At 42.6% G+C, this 18,141-nt stretch overlaps 2 protein-coding genes across 2 annotated transcripts in view; both read right to left on the minus strand.

The window, feature by feature from the left end:
• Window positions 1-18,141, minus strand: part of LOC114550445 (NLR family CARD domain-containing protein 3-like) — a 689,968-nt gene that overhangs the window by 346,075 nt on the left and 325,752 nt on the right. The gene's annotated exons all lie outside the window — the stretch shown is intronic.
• Window positions 1-18,141, minus strand: part of eps8a (EGFR pathway substrate 8a, signaling adaptor) — an 82,287-nt gene that overhangs the window by 8,781 nt on the left and 55,365 nt on the right. Inside the window, exons 13-21 of the mRNA XM_028571243.1 lie at window positions 17,537-17,685; window positions 15,215-15,380; window positions 14,566-14,693; window positions 12,190-12,301; window positions 9,821-9,961; window positions 7,673-7,696; window positions 5,618-5,870; window positions 2,323-2,509; window positions 29-161 (exon numbers count right to left, since the gene is read on the minus strand). Coding sequence (XP_028427044.1) covers window positions 29-161; window positions 2,323-2,509; window positions 5,618-5,870; window positions 7,673-7,696; window positions 9,821-9,961; window positions 12,190-12,301; window positions 14,566-14,693; window positions 15,215-15,380; window positions 17,537-17,685 — 1,293 coding nt within the window. The remainder of the gene's footprint in view (window positions 1-28; window positions 162-2,322; window positions 2,510-5,617; window positions 5,871-7,672; window positions 7,697-9,820; window positions 9,962-12,189; window positions 12,302-14,565; window positions 14,694-15,214; window positions 15,381-17,536; window positions 17,686-18,141) is intronic.

Below are 18,141 nucleotides of genomic sequence, written 5' to 3' on the forward strand. Positions count from 1 at the left end.
ATTACATCATGTGACCTGTGACACCCACCTCCAGGGCGGCCTTCTGGACGGTGACCTGGCTGAAGACTCGAGCGCCGTCGTCGGGACAAACCGTCTTCAGCTCCTCCTTGTTGAGAGAGAACAGCTGAGCTCCGGTCAGGACGCCCAGGCTGGTGATGGTGCTGCAAACAGGAGACACATTTTCAATCTTTAAAGTCTGGACCTGCCATGAGTAGTTATATCATTTTTCATTCCTGATATTTAAAATACTTTTCCTGTTTCTGGTGGAAAATAAAACTTCCACAGCGCTGCGGAGTAAGGTCTGACTACACCACAGATGCATTCTGGGATAGGAGAATAAACTCTGGGTTGTTTGCATTTCTTTAAACCAATCATAATCATCTTGGATGGTGCTAAGCTCCAGACACAGCGATGGTGGCTCTGCTAAATAGTCTCAGGAAGGAACTGGTTTTGGTGGAACATTTGCACCCCGCAAAAGAAAACGCCACATCCAATATTAAATGAAGTTTACGGTTGACACAATACAGTAACGTGAGCTATTTAAATGAGCTGATACATGGTTAAACCTCATTGGCTCTTACCAGTGTACCTCCGAGTGTACTTCGTCCACAGCAATCCCACCAATCAGTCCCAAAACCTCCCAGTTAGAGAGGAGATGATCTAACATATTCTTTATAAAACCTCCAAGTTAGAGAGGAGATGATCTAACATATTCTTTATAAAACCTCCCAGTTAGAGAGGAAATTATCTAACATATTCTTTATAAAACCTCCCAGTTAGAGAGAAAATGATCTAAACATATTCTTTATAAAACCTCCCAGTTAGAGAGGAAATGATCTAACATATTCTTTATAAAACCTCCCAGTTAGAGAGGAAATGATCTAACATATTCTTTATAAAACCTCCCAGTTAGAGAGAAAATGATCTAAACATATTCTTTATAAAACCTCCCAGTTAGAGAGGAAATTATCTAACATATTCTTTATAAAACCTCCCAGTTAGAGAGGAAATTATCTAACATATTCTTTATAAAACCTCCCAGTTAGAGAGAAAATGATCTAAACATATTCTTTATAAAACCTCCCAGTTAGAGAGGAAATTATCTAACATATTCTTTATAAAACCTCCCAGTTAGAGAGGAAATGATCTAACATATTCTTTATAAAACCTCCCAGTTAGAGAGGAGATGATCAAACATATTCTTTATAAATATTTACAGTCATTTCCTGAAAGAACCGAGCAGGTCTGACTTGTTGCACCATCCAAATTTTCTTCTAAACTTGATATTTTCAGCGTGTAGCTCGCTGGCGAAGGGATTTTGAGAACGACAACACCCAAAGAGAGGAAGGTCAGGGACATCCGGATGTCAGGCAATTATCCTGGAAATGTACTTGCGTTGATCCAGACTAAGATTAGACCAATGGTTCATATTAAAAGGACAATTTCGGCGCAAAATGAACCTGGGGGTTAATAACATATGTATACAGAGTCAAACGTTCTCTGGGATCGGTTTTCTTGCTAATCGAATGTGTCTCGGTTTGCGGTAGCTTTAAACAAGCTACCGCAAACCGGTGGTTAGCTGCTAACGGTAGTCGTCGGGGCAGAGCGTAAATCACTATTTTATACCACTATCAAGGCTCAAAATAGCACCACACTTCCACGGTAGCATAACGAGGGTCCCTACATGTAAAACCAAGCATTGAGAACATTGTAAGTGTACAGAGATAGTTTATAAAAGACCGTAGCGTTCATGTTTACATGCAGAGGCCATCATGAGAAATTGAATCATGAACGCTGACTTTGAGCTATGTTTCTGGTTACTGGTTGCACAGCGTTTGTCAATCGACTGCTTCGATTAGCATGAAAACATGTCCCAGAGAACATTCGACTTGGTACACATCTGTTATTAACCCCTAGGTTCATTTTGCACCGGAATTGTCCTTTAAGTAAATATTATATAAATATAAGTAAATATACATAAAGAGTAGGACTGGGAAAAAAATCGATTTGATTTAAAAATCGAGTTGGTAGGTCAAATCGATTTATATTTCATATATCCAAATACAGTATAAATAATTTGGATGTTTAACAATCTTTGTTGCACACTGCACAGTGACTTTTCACTTAGAGAAAGGGTTTGCCTTTGCAATTTTGTTTATGTTGATGCACTTTAATTAAATACAATAAATATATATTTTTAAAATATATTTACAGTTCGCAGTTATTTTGTTTTAAATGGAAGAGGGGGGGGAAATCGAATCGTAAATCGAGTTTTTTTATTAAAAAAATAAAATAAATAAATAAATAAATAAAGAGACTCACACTGGGCTGAAGCCTTTGGCCGTCAGCCAGGCCTTGACGTCGGCAGGAGACGAGTCGTAGCTGATGCTGTTGGACGGCAGGCTGCCGCCGCCGCGAGAAGAAACCGGAATCTTCTTCTGAGCGCTGCGACCCAAAGTCAGTCTGTGCATCAGCTCGTCCTGAACCTCCTCCATGTTGGATTTCCTGCCTACAGGGCGGAGAAAAACACGTTACTGTACACCAGAGGTCACCAACGCGATGCCCGCGGGCACCAGGTAGCCCCCGAGGACCACATGAGTAGCCCTCAGGCCTGTTCTAAAAATGAAAATTGAATATTGATATTATCGGTTACCCACCTTGTTAAGTCATTGTTGATAATTATTGTGAGAAATCATTAACATGACCAGTGTCTTCACATAAATGAGTATCATTAATCATTAATAATCATATATAACTAAAGGCAAACTGAGCAAATTTGTTATTACAGAAGAGTGTATCAAACTGGTAGCCCTTCGTATGACTCAATACCCATAAAGTAGCTCTCAGTTTAGAAAAGGTTGGTGACCCCTGCTGTACAGACTAGGGCTGCACGATATGAGGAAAATATGCAATAATGTTGAATATCGCGATGTTGCGGCTGTAAGCAGTCCAACAAAGTGCCTAAACACGGAGATGCATAAACACACTGCGATGTGCTCAAGATTGTACTGCAATGATTTATTCCTCCACACGTAAAATACAACTAGTACTGCGGACACCAAATGTAAAGTCACTTTGTGAGGCGACTAAGTGCGTTAGTGCGGCGGTCGACAGGAAGTGTGCTGCTCCCAGGCTCCCCCTCTCTCTGTCCTCGCCCAAAAAACCAACAGGTGAAGCAAACTAATATGTTATTACTTCCGCTCAAACCACGATGAACACGCCCCACCACCTACAATACAAGTGCACAATATAAAAATCAATAAATAATATAAATGAGACCAGAAACACACCATATGTGGCTCCTACACGCGATAGTGATCTAATTTGCGATAAATACTTTCACTTACTACTTGTTGTCTGGAGTTTGAACCTTCACAGTTGAAAGTTGGGTTGGGCATCGTTTGGATTTTAACGATTCGGATTCCAATCCCGATTCTTCCTTTTGATTCCGGTTCTCATCGATTCTCGATTCTTTGAGTGGTGGAGTTGAAACGGGTCACATGCTTATTTCACAAATAGGAGGAAAGTTTTATTTTGATTCAGAGGTGGGTTGCAGTTTGATGGGGCTTTTTCAACGTAAAATAAAGCCCCGCTAGAGCACCGCTTACTGAGCTCCGTGGCTGCAACACAACAAGCGCCTGGTCACTACGGAAACCCAAACTTGTGCATGTTAAATCTGGAACCCGTTGATCAGATGTGAAACCAAATCCTCCAAATGATTCCAATAAAGAAACGGAATCGTAATTTTTTAAAAGGATTCCAAGGAGGAATCGGTTCTCGATGCCCAACCCTAGTTGAAAGCACTTAATTGTAAGTCGCTTTGGATAAAAGGCTCAGCCAATGACGTGTAGTGTAATGTAACTAGAGATGGCCAGATACCATTTTTTGCTTCCCGATACCGATTCGGATGCCTGGACTTGCGTAATGGTTGATACAGAGTACCTATCCGATACCGTTGTGTCATATTTTATCATGTTTTAAACAGCTGTATACTACTATCTCTGTATGATGATATGATGTATAACAGCTGTATACTACTATCTCTGTATGATGATATGATGTATAACAGCTGTATACTACTATCTCTGTATGGTGATATGATGTATAACAGCTGTATACTACTATCTCTGTATGATGATATGATGTATAACAGCTGTATACTACTATCTCTGTATAGATGTGATATGATGTATAACAGCTGTATACTACTATCTCTGTATGATGATATGATGTATAACAGCTGTATACTACTCTCTGTATGGATGTGATATGATGTATAACAGCTGTATACTACTATACTCTATATGATGATATGATGTATAACAGCTGTATACTACTATCTCTGTATGGATGTGATATGATGTATAACAGCTGTATACTACTATCTCTGTATGGATGTGATATGATGTATAACAGCTGTATACTACTATCCCTGTATAGATGTGATATGATGTATAACAGCTGTATACTACTATCTCTGTATGATGATATGATGTATAACAGCTGTATACTACTATCTCTGTATGATGATATGATGTATAACAGCTGTATACTACTATCTCTGTATAGATGTGATATGATGTATAACAGCTGTATACTACTATCCCTGTATAGATGTGATATGATGTACAACAGCTGTATACTACTATCTCTGTATGATGATATGATGTATAACAGCTGTATACTACTATCTCTGTATGGTGATATGATGTATAACAGCTGTATACTACTATCTCTGTATGATGATATGATGTATAACAGCTGTATACTACTATCTCTGTATAGATGTGATATGATGTATAACCGCTGTATACTACTATCTCTGTATGGTGATATGATGTATAACAGCTGTATACTACTATCTCTGTATGATGATATGATGTATAACCGCTGTATACTACTATCTCTGTATAGATGTGATATGATATATAACAGCTGTATACTACTATCCCTGTATGGATGTGATTTGATGTATAACAGCTGTATACTACTATCTCTGTATAGATGTGATATGATGTATAACAGCTGTATACTACTATCCCTGTATGATGATATGATGTATAACAGCTGTATACTACTATCTCTGTATGGTGATATGATATATAACAGCTGTATACTACTATCCCTGTATGGATGTGATTTGATGTATAACAGCTGTATACTACTATCTCTGTATGATGATATGATGTATAACAGCTGTATACTACTATCTCTGTATGGTGATATGATATATAACAGCTGTATACTACTATCTCTGTATAGATGTGATATGATGTATAACAGCTGTATACTACTATCTCTGTATGGATGTGATATGATGTATAACAGCTGTATACTACTATCTCTGTATGGATGTGATATGATTTCTATCTCTGTTGTCTGTCTGGCTCAGGTTAAACTCTTTGTAAAACATGAACAAAGTCAGTCAGTCAGTCAGTTATAACGGAAAAACAAAACTATTTTAAGGTAGATTTTCTTCAGGGCTTTATGACGTGGTATCTGATCGGTGCATAAACTCCAGTACTTCCCCACACCGATACCAGCGTTTTAGGCGGTATCGGAGCCGATAGCGATGCTGGTATCGGTCCATCTCTAAATGTAATGTTGTTGAACTCACGGTTAGCCGGCGGCAGTCTCTGGTTGCTGTTCTCCCTCATGGCGACGCTGCCGACGTCGCTGGACGCGGTGCTGTTCTGGCGGCTGACGGCGCTGCCCGTGGCAGGCCTGGCGGGCTCGGGGGGGGCGGGCGGAGGCAGCGGTGGCGTGGGGAGCCTGGTGGGCGCCAGCGGTGGAGGCGTGGGCGCCGGTGGGGGCGGCATGGGAGTCGCTACCGGTTTACTGGCGATGTAGTCGGTCCTGGTGGTCTGCTTCTGACGGAGGGAAAGGCAGAGCTTATATATTTGATGAAGCTGATGCATAAATGTTTAAATCAGCAAGCCCCGCAGGTCTGGAACTTAGTTACTTTACAGAGAAAGAGATTAAATCTGTAAAGTAACTAACACTGCTCTCAGGGCTGTGGGTTCAAGGACTAGAGGAGCTCAGAACGGGAACTGCCAGATCCCGAAATGTAGTACTTCATTTGGACAATCAGCTTTCTCTGTACAAGGCACAAAAGCTTGGAATGGTTTACCCCCTGAAGTGAAAGGAGAGTCAAACTGAGTCCTTTACAAACACAAACTTAAAGACTCTTTAATCAGAGGTCAAGCATGTGACCACTGACTATCGGCTTCGTTGTTATTGTGTTATTCTCTATCATTATGTTTATTTTAACTATGTATTGTTGAATTTTATGTAAAGGCCCACTAGGGACGGACATTGAGAATTAGCTTTGGCTAAAATGTTGTAGTATGTAACATGAGCCTATGTAACATACTTGTCCCTATTCAAATAAACTTAAATAAATAAAAAATAAATATAAATATTCAGAAACTTCTGATTCACAGAAGAAATGGCGTGGGATACTACAGATTACATTACATAGCCTAGAAGATTTATTTTCAGGTACTTTCTTTCTGTTACTACTTTCTTGAACTATTGTAGATTTAAAGGAACATGCTGATTTATTGGGACTTTGTTCCCAGTATGTATACGGTTAGAAGATGGCTGTGTGTCATGTGACCTTGTTATTTGACTATATAAATCACAACATGTAAATAGGAACATTTTGGTGTTATTTTGTCACTTATTGGGAGCAGTAGGCTAGATGGAGCCGGTTACCTCCAGGATCTGTGCTAAGCTAGGCTAGATGGAGCCGGTTACCTCCAGGATCTGTGCTAAGCTAGGCTAGATGGAGCCGGTTACCTCCAGGATCTGTGCTAAGCTGGGCTAGATGGAGCCGGTTACCTCCAGGATCTGTGCTAAGCTAGGCTAGATGGAGCCTGTTACCTCCAGGATCTGTGCTAAGCTGGGCTAGATGGAGCCTGTTACCTCCAGGATCTGTGCTAAGCTAGGCTAGATGGAGCCGGTTACCTCCAGGATCTGTGCTAAGCTAGGCTAGATGGAGCCGGTTACCTCCAGGATCTGTGCTAAGCTAGGCTAGATGGAGCCGGTTACCTCCAGGATCTGGGCTAAGCTAGGCTAGATGGAGCCGGTTACCTCCAGGATCTGGGCTAAGCTAGGCTAGATGGAGCCGGTTACCTCCAGGATCTGGGCTAAGCTAGGCTAGATGGAGCCGGTTACCTCCAGGATCTGGGCTAAGCTAGGCTAGATGGAGCCGGTTACCTCCAGGATCTGGGCTAAGCTAGGCTAGATGGAGCCGGTTACCTCCAGGATCTGGGCTAAGCTAGGCTAGATGGAGCCGGTTACCTCCAGGATCTGGGCTAAGCTAGGCTAGATGGAGCCTGTTACCTCCAGGATCTGGGCTAAGCTAGGCTAGATGGAGCCGGTTACCTCCAGGATCTGGGCTAAGCTAGGCTAGATGGAGCTGGTTATACATTGTTATAAGACTATAAAGACAAAAGAAAAGACTCAACGGAAATGAAACATGACAGAAATGTACTGAAATCACACAGAGAATCTTAATTAGAAACAGGACAGTCTGCAGATGTTTGGACAGAGACATGTTTGAGTTTTAAAGAGCTGATTTAAAAACAGAAAACGTGTCAGCGTCCAAATATTCGTGGACTGTGCTTGACCTTTTGAGTTTAATAGTCTAAAGTTGATTGTTGTTTACCTCGTTCAACTCTCCCAGTAGTTGCTGGAAACGTGAAAATGAAACACATGAAACATGGTGGAGATGAGACGATGGTTTTCACAGCAGCAAACTCACTGCAACCAGATCTACAAACACCTACTGAGATTATCGCCTAAACGGTTTGATTATTCCGCTAAACGTGTAACTCAAAGCCTAAAAAAAACCTCTGAAAGGAACAGTCTGACATCCAGTGGAATAATCCTGCGAGTCGTCCAACAACCTGATTTGAGATCCAGGATGTGTTTAGCCTAACGTAACGGTGTCCAAGTTCGGACACCGTTCTCGGCGATCGGCCGTATCTGGCACATATGATCTGACGCAGCTTTTGGGATTCGTGGTGCGTGGTGCTTTGGTGGTTTGGTGGTTTGTTTACCTGAGCATCGCCCCCCAAAGTGCAAATCAGGGATGCACCGAATCCAGTAACATGCAATAACATTTCACAGATGAAAAGGGTATTTTACAATATTTTACGGTTACAAAAGTGTTAAATTTAAAAGCACAAGAGGTAAGTTAAATCCTTCTTTTAAACTCACATCAGGCTAAGTGACTGTTCTCATATTAAATTAAGCTAAGACTAGCTTCTGTTGGTAGCAGTTTGTTATTCCGGGACATATGTAGCTTAGCTTAGCACAAATTCTGGAAGCAGGGGAAACTGGGGCACTATGCTAGTGGTTTGTAGCTTGTTTCTGCGATGTTATAAGAGCTTTTTGTAGCAGCAAGTGTTGTAGCAGGACATACTGTATGTAGCCTAGCTTAGCAAACACTGGAAGCAGGGGGAAACTGCTAGCCTAGCTGCATGAAAAACAAGAGAATCCACCTTCCAACATCTTCTTATCGGTCTGATTTACAGGTTATATGTTGTTTATAGAACAGGTGTAGACATAAAGATATTGTGGTTTTAGCAGCGGTTAGCATTGGAGCTATTTATTCCCAAATGTGAGACTGTTCCTTTACATAAAATCCACAGAAAACACACAGCAGTACAACAACACGCGGCCACAGGTGGCCCTACAGTACCTTGAACAACTCAAACTCCTTCTTTGGCATCATAAGCTTTCATTTTTCAAAATAAAAAGGATGAGACAGAGATGTGAAGTGATGACTGATTGAATGAAATGATCAGATAAACACATATAAACATATATATACACATACATATACACACACTAGATAGATAGATAGATAGATAGATAGATAGATAGAAACATATATAAACATGTGTCATTGATCGTGTGGCTTTCATTTTTCCAAATAAAACACAAGAGTGATGAAACGCCAGAGCAGGGGGAATGAGAGGGGGGAAACACCAGAGCAGGGGGAATGAGAGGGGGAAACACCAGAGCAGGGGGAATGAGAGGGGGGGAAACACCAGAGCAGGGGGAATGAGAGGGGGGAAACACCAGAGCAGGGGGGATGAGAGGGGGGAAACACCAGAGCAGGGGGAATGAGAGGGGGGAACACCAGAGCAGGGGGATGAGAGGGGGGAAACACCAGAGCAGGGGGAATGAGAGGGAGGAAACACCAGAGCAGGGGGAATGAGAGGGAGGAACACCAGAGCAGGGGGAATGAGAGGGAGGAAACACCAGAGCAGGGGGAATGAGAGGGGGAAACACCAGAGCAGGGGGAATGAGAGGGGAAACACCAGAGCAGGGGGAATGAGAGGGGGAAACACCAGAGCAGGGGGAATGAGAGGGGGGAAACACCAGAGCAGGGGGATGAGAGGGAGGAAACACCAGAGCAGGAGGAATGAGAGGGGGAACACCAGAGCAGGGGGAATGAGAGGGAGGAAACACCAGAGCAGGGGGGAATGAGAGGGGAAACACCAGAGCAGGGGGGAATGAGAGGGAGGAAACACCAGAGCAGGGGGGAATGAGAGGGGGAAACACCAGAGCAGGGGGAATGAGAGGGGGAAACACCAGAGCAGGGGGAATGAGAGGGGTAAACACCAGAGCAGGGGGAATGAGAGGGAGGAAACACCAGAGCAGGGGGAATGAGAGGAGGAAACACCAGAGCAGGGGGAATGAGAGGGGGGAAACACCAGAACAGGGGGAATGAGAGGGGGGAAACGTAGCAGCCTGAGACAGGAGTGTGATGAATGATTATAGGACCAGAGAGAGATGCTGGTACCTGGATGGTGTGGCTGTAGATGGGCTCTCCTCTGCCGGTGATGTCCACGGCTTTGGTGATCTCCAGGATGTTGTTTGGCACGTAGCCGGACACCCCGCAGCCGTTACGGACCTTCCACCACTGCTTCCTGTCGTCAACCACCTGACAGAACCAAGAGGTACAAACGTCGGCTTCACCAGTCCTTCCAGAACAATGGGAATGAGTTTCTCTGTGTTTGTTGCGGGGTAAAAATCCTTGATTATGTGGCACGTTTTCTTAAAAAAATGCGATGGAATAGTTCAAGTTCAAGACCTTTATTTGTCCCCGAGGGGCAATTAATTTTGCTTTAGTAGCAAAGTAGTACCCAAACAATACATGACAGCAAAAACATTCAACATCATTAAAATGTACAATACACATCCGACAAATTGATATATTAATACCAACATTTAAATTAAAATTTCAATTCAGTGCAGATAAATGTCAAGGACACTGTGGCTGACGTTTAACCGGAGGACCGGGTTTTATTACCCCAGAATAAAAGATAATAGTCCTCCACAGAGCTGCGGAGGAGGGTCTGGTTAGTACACACAGCATTCTGGGATGGGAGAAAAACGTGCTCTGGCAAGCAACAAATTAAGTTCTATTATATTTTAACATTATATTAACCCTTGTGTTGTCTTCCAGTCGACCATGCAACTTTTTCAACATTTTAATAAAAACTTTTCTTTCAATTAAATTTTATTTATAGTATCAAATCATAACAAGAGTTATCTCGAGACACTTTACAGATAGAGTAGGTCTAGACTACACTCTATAATTTACAAAGACCCAACAATTCCAGTAATTCCCCTCAAGAGCAAGCATTCACATCATTCATTAACAACACAGTAGTTCTTTTTTGCCACTTGTCTATTTCCTGCTTTGTCACTTTTCACAATTTTTTTTTCGTTTTCCCCCCGACGTTTTTGCACACTTATTTCCCCAAGTTGTTTGTCACTTTTCCCCCGCGTTTTTACCAACATTTTTGTTACTTTTTTCAATGTTCTTTTGTCATTATTTTCTCCAAATGCTCTAAAATTGACTAAAACACCCAAATTCAATGAAAGTAGTGAACGGATCATTTATTTGACTTGTGAAGAGCATCGTAGAGAACCATCCACTTTATTTTCTTTAACAATTTGGTTGAAAGAAATCCAAATTTCTGAAAATTGAAAATGGGTCAGATTTGACCGAAGACACCAGGAGGGATAATGATGTTTGGAAGTTTAGTTTTGATTAAGATTATATTTTATTGTGATGCTCGTCTTTGATAATGTTTATAGAAATGTCTGAAAGTTAGAGATAGAGATGTTGATGTCTTACAACCACTGAAATGTGAAATGAAAGTTTGGGAATTGCATTTCTTTTTTAATCTTCAGAAAATTGTACAGAGTTTGGTTGGTGGCTGGTCAGAAAAGTCTCAGTTAGATTCATCACCTGTGCATGAAATAATAAATCTTTAATAATTATTATATTAGTTATAGATATTTTATATTGTTTACTAAAAGGATCCCCATCATCTGATGCTGTAGCAGTCAGCTACTCTTCTTATATTATGAAACAAAACAAAAAGGTTTGGGGATATTTTCCCCGAAAAATGCATAGAGTTTGTTTGGTGACAGGGATGCACCGAATCCAGGACTGGGCTTCTGATTGGGCTGAATATTGGGCTTTTTGACAGGGTTCTGGTTTCTGCTGAACCTTAGAATTTTTTCCCAGGGAACCAAACCCTACGCTTGCACTCGGCGCGCTACGCTGGTCGCCGTGGTGACGGCGCCGTTGATTACGGGAAGGTGTTTACGTAGGTGGAGCGTTCAATGCAGTAGGCTGTGAGAAAGTGGACATGGATCTGGTGAGCAGAAAAAGTTGTTGTTTGGCAGAACTTTCAGTCAAAAGAAGACCATTCAAGTCCAGCTACATGTTCAATCTGTTCAATGCTGATTGGTCTGGTGGTGGCGAGGACCCTAAACTATACACAACATGGCCGCCGTTACAACATCTGGTCTGAAACATCTGGAAGAATATGAGTTGTGCATGAAGGAATCTCCAGACAGCAGCCAGAATGCAGCAACTTCAGGTACAGCAAAGGAAGGACAGTCACTGTTAATAACTGTTAACCAGACAACCATTACCAGCTTTGCCCTACACTGAACAAACACTGGGCCTCAGATCACCAGAGCCAGAGCCATTCATGCAGCAATTGGTGTTCATGGACTGAGGATGGGAGGAGGATTCAGCAGAATCTTAACCAGTGGATTCAGGATTCGGCCGAACCCCAAAAATCTGGATTCGGTGCATCCCTAGTTGGTGGCCGATAGGACTTACAGAGATATATTTAAAGCACTAACCTCGACGACCTCGTCTTTGAGGACCGACAGCTCCGTGTTGTTTCTCGCCACAAAGTCATATTTAGATTTGGCAAACAGGTTTGGTTGGACTCTGCTGTCGGCATCGAAACTCCTGGAATACAATCAACCAATCACAAGATCTCTCATTATAACCAGTTAATGTAGAGCTCAACAGTGACCGCCCTCTTTCTTAACGGCTCAGGTCCCCCCCCATTCAATATGAAACGCTGATATAAAGAGTTTTAAGTCTGGGACAATCAGCTACGAGATGAATCGTGAATATAAAACATTGGATTCTGCGCAAAAAAACATTTTGGAAACGGCAAAAAAGCCAAAAAGGTATAAGACTAGAAGCTCGCTCTAACAGCAAGTTCCACCAATCAGAGACGTTGTTGTTATGCTTAGGATTGTGGGTAGTGTAGATTTTCTCCGTAAAATCACAAATTATTGTGAGCATGTGCATGCGTGCGTCTTTACAAAATTAACAGGATTTGTACTTCTGAAACCACACTGTTGAGCTCTATGTTCGTAGAAGAATGTGACATTTAGCTACAGGAAGTACAAATATCTGATACTTAAATGAAAACACACACACTTGTGGCACTATCTTTGTGGGGACCCGTCATTGACATAATGCATTCCCTAGCCCCTTACCCTAACCTTAACCATCACAACTAAATGCCTAACCTTAACCCTTACCTTAACCATCACAACTAAATGTCTAACCTTAACCCTTACCCTAACCTTAACCATCACAACTAAATGCCTAACCTTAACCCTTACCCTAACCTTAACCATCAATACCAAATGCCTAACCTTAACCCTTACCCTCACCTTAACCATCACAACTAAATGCCTAACCTTAACCCTTACCCTCACCCTAACCATAACCTAATTCTATCCCTAATCCTAAAACCAAGTCTTAACCCTCAAACAGCCCTTTATACTTGTGGGGTCCAGCATTTTGGCCCCACAAGGCTGTTGGGACCCCACAAGTATACTGGACTCCCTGTTTTTGGACGCCACAAATATAGTTAAACAAGAACACACACACACAAATCTAAAATAAAAATGTAAGTAATTTCCAACTATGAACTCAATAGCTGAATATTAAAGGGGATCAGAGCTACGAAACATTAACTTTTGGGCGTTAACGATATCCAGCCGCGGAGAAGTGTCCCGAGGTCAGATCTAAATCACTCAGAAGATTTAAAGACTCGACTCAACGGAACAGACATCCAGTTCACGGAAGATCAAAAAATCAGTAGAAGAAGAAACATTTAAAAAAGGGAAGTTTTGCATCCATTTTCTCAGATTTTAACATTTTCTTTCAGACAGAGAACAGCCGATCAGAGCGAAGAAATGATCAGCAATCAACCAATCAAGAGTCAGAAAGAAGAACTGAAACAGAGATAATATGGAATATGAAAAACGTCTTAATCATCAAGTAAATACTTAAAGCGTAACTGTCGCCAAAATGCATCCTAGGTTCTTCTTGTAAATGTACAAACATGAGTCAAACTTTCATTTAATAGCATTTTTTAGGACCGAATCGCCACTTTTAAGATTCACCGTATTCTCGTTTTTCGGTCAAATGGCCTTTTGAATGGGAGTGCTAGGGGCACTACTGTGACAGCATCAAAATCACTATTTTTAAAGCACTAAGAAGGCTCGACACAACATGAAGTATCACCAGGGGCTCTACACCGCTAAGCTAACGTTACCCTGTGTCTTTAGCTGCAATATACCAGCCGCTAAGCTAACGTTACCCTGTGTCTTTAGCTGCAATCTACCAGCCGCTGCGCTAACGTTACCATGTGTCTTTAGCTGCAATCTACCAGCCACTAAGCTAACGTTACCCTGTGTCTTTAGCTTTAATCTACTAGCCGCAAAGCTAACGTTACCCTGTGTCTTTAGCTGCAATCTACCAGCTGCTAAGATAACGTTACCCTGTGTCTTTAGCTGCAATCTACCAGCCGCTAAGCTAACGTTACCCTGTGTCTGAGCTTTCATTTTCTCAAAGACAGAGCAGGATACCCAGGGCTCGGTTTACACCTATCACCATTTCTAGCCACTGGGGGGCCATAGGCAAGCTGGGGGAACTCATATTTATGTTAAAAAAAACTCATAAAGTGACATTTTCATGCCATGGGACCTTAAAAAGTGGCGTTTCCGTCCTAAATATACTTTTAAAAGAAAGTTTGACTCTGGTATATTCCCAAAAAGACCCTAGGTTGCATTTTGGCGACAGTTGCACTTTAATACGTAATTATGTATTTAACGATGAATTTGTCGTCTTTCGTCCTCCGTAGATCGGGACAGTAAAGAGCAGATGTGGGATCAGTTCTCCGCGGCGTCCTGTATCGCTACGGTTACCGGTCTACGCGGCGGCCGGCAGCCTGCCTAAACGCCGCGGTGGCCGAGTCCTGATCCAGGATCAGTTGCTTGTACGAGGCGTTTGAGAAACCGTACCCATCTGCTGGAGGGAAGGTCTGCAGCGCCGACTGTAACACACACACACACACACACACACACACACACACACACACAGAGAGAGAAACACACACACACACAGAGACACACACAGAGACTCACACACACACACACACACACACACACACACACACACACACACACACATTTATTTAAACACAGCAAACATTATTCATGTGTTATATAGTTTGTGTTTAGGGCTAATTCAATACTTGATATGGCTTTTGTGTGTGTGTGCGTGCATGTGTGTGTGTGTGGTTTTATGTGTGTGTCTGTCTGTATCTGTGTGTGTGTGTGTGTTTATGTGTGTGTGTGTGTGTGTGTGTGTGTCTGTGTGCGCGTGTTTATGTGTGTGTCTGTCTGTATCTCTGTGTTTATGTGTGTGTGTGTGTGTGTTTATGTGTGTGTCTGTGTGTATATCTGTGTGTTTATGTGTGTGTTTATGTGTGTGTGTGTGTGTGTGTGTGTGTGTGTGTGTGTGTGTCTGTGTCTGTGTGTATATCTGTGTGTATATCTGTGTGTAGATCCTAACCTCCAGTCTGGTCCTGAGCTCGTCTTGTCTCTGGACCTCAGCGTTGGAGAGACTCTCGGCCAGCTGGGTCAGCTCCGGTTCTCTGGCCGGGAACGCCGGGGGCTCCCAGCCGTCCCGAAACCTCAGCACACACGGGGGGAAGTAATGATCCTTGGGCCACTCCAGCCTGCACGCACATCACCGCAACATCACCCCAACATCACCCCAATATCACCACACAATCACCCCAACATCACCCCAACATCACCACACAATCACCCCACATCACCCCAACATCACCCCAACATCACCCCAACATCACCCCAACATCACCCCAACATCACCGCAACATCACCGCAACATCACCCCAACATCACCGCAACATCACCCCAACATCACCCCAACATCACCCCAACATCACCCCAATCACCCCAACATCACACAATCACCCCAACATCACCCCAACATCACCCATCACCCCAACATCACCCCAACATCACCCCAACATCACCACAACATCACCCCAACATCACCCCAACATCACCCCAACATCACCCCAACATCACCCCAACATCACCCCAACATCACCCCAACATCACCCCAACATCACCCCAATATCACCCCAATATCACCCCAACATCACCCCAACATCACCGCAACATCACCCCAACATCACCCCAATATCACCCCAACATCACCCCAACATCACCCCAATATCACCCCAACATCACCGCAACATCACCCCAACATCACCGCAACATCACCCCAACATCACCGCAACATCACCCCAATATCACCCCAATATCACCCCAACATCACCCCAACATCACCCCAACATCACCCCAACATCACCCCAACATCACCCCAACATCACCCCAACATCACCACACAATCACCCCAACATCACCCCAACATCACCCCAACATCACCGCAACATCACCGCAACATCACCGCAACATCACCGCAACATCACCGCAACATCACCCCAACATCACCCCAACATCACCACACAATCACCCCAACATCACCCCAACATCACCCCAACATCACCCCAACATCACCCCGACATCACCCCAACATCACCCCAACATCACCGCAACATCACCCCAACATCACCCCAATATCACCCCAATATCACCCCAATATCACCCCAACATCACCCCAACATCACCCCAATATCACCGCAACATCACCGCAACATCACCGCAACATCACCGCAACATCACCGCAACATCACCGCAACATCACCGCAACATTAACCACGGGGGCCACACCAGAACGTGGCTGGTAGAGCTGGGCAATATATCGATATCGTGAGATGAGATTAGATATAGTCTTAGATTTTGGATATCGTAATATCGTGATATGACATAAGTGTCTTTTTGAAGTGATGTCATTTTCTGAAATTGGCATCTTTTATTTTATAGGCTATTTTTATTTAAGATATTTTTTTTATTTAAATGTGCACCTTATGGAGCTTTGATTTAAAAAAACAAAAAAGGTACTCCTGTTGTTATACAGTATTTATGTTTACATTATATTGTTATTTGAACAGCTGAGCATTTAATCATGAACCAGGTGAAGAAACCTGTTTATTATTTATTCATTTGATTTTGCAACTGTTCACTGAAATAGCCGGTTTCTATGAAACTACATGTGACATGTCATATTTGGCTTTGACTGAACTGCTCTCAGTTTGCGGAAAAAAAATATCGGGATATATATCGTATATCGATATTCAGCCAAAATATATATCGGGATATGACTTTTGGTCCATATCGCCCAGCCCTACTGATAGGTGAAATAATCAAGCCTGCATGTCCTCCAATGTATTTTCATACAGTACAGGCCAAAAATTTGGACACACCTTCTCATTCAATGCGTTTCCTTTTTATTTTCATGACTATTTACATTGTAGATTCTCACTGAAGGCATCAAAACTATGAATGAACACATATGGAATTATGTACTTAACAAAAAAGTGTGAAATAAGTGAAAACATGTCTTATATTTTAGATTCTTCAAAGTAGCCACCCTTTGCTTTTTTTGATAACTCTGCAAACCCTTGGTGTTCTCTCAATGAGCTTCATGAGGTAGTCACCTGGAATGGTTTTACCTTCACAGGTGTGCTTTGTCAGGGTTAATTAGTGGAATTATTTCCCTTATTAATAAAAAAGCAAAGGGTGGCTACTTTGAAGAATCTAAAATATAAGACATGTTTTCAGTCATCAATGTCAGCTGTGCTTTTCCTACTATGACAAGTCAACATGTCTGACTTCACTGGTCTCCGTGGAAGTCTACGGAGTCGTTTTGTCCATTTCTTTAACCGTCTATGGGTCTCACCTGCATTTGGTCCAGCCGTCTCCCAGGGTGACCCACAGGTGTCTCTCCTCGGCCGTCCCCGCGGCGTGCAGGAAGTCGATGGCGTCTCGGGTCAGCAGAGGAACCACAACGCTGCGAGCCAGATCCACGCTGCCCGATGCCTGGACCACCTGCAGGGGGATAGGGGGGGGGTCAAATGTAGTGTGAGAAAAACACTTACACAAGCAACATTTCTGTCAATGCTGGATTATGGGGATATTTTATACATGCATGCAAATCAATCTTCTCTGAAAATGCTGGACTCTGTATACCACGCAGCACTAAGATTTGTAACTAATTCTAGTTTTCGTACTCCTCTCTGTAGCTTGTATGAGAGCGTTAGTCGGCCTTCTTTGCACAATCGCAGGTTGGAGCATTGGTACATTTTTCTTTTTAAGGCCATATTGTGTAAAGTAAGTAAGTAAGTAAGTAAGTAAGTAAGTAAGTAAGTAAGTAAGTAAAATGTATTTGTATAGCACATTTCACAGATAAAAATCGCTCAGTAGCAGCACATGTGCATTAAACTGCCTCCTTACCTATGTTCTCTCCTGACTTCTAAAATCACCACCAGGAAATGTAATCTTCGA

The sequence above is a fragment of the Perca flavescens genome, chromosome 23 (assembly GCF_004354835.1).
Source record: "Perca flavescens isolate YP-PL-M2 chromosome 23, PFLA_1.0, whole genome shotgun sequence".
Taxonomy (NCBI): Eukaryota; Metazoa; Chordata; class Actinopteri; order Perciformes; family Percidae; genus Perca; species Perca flavescens.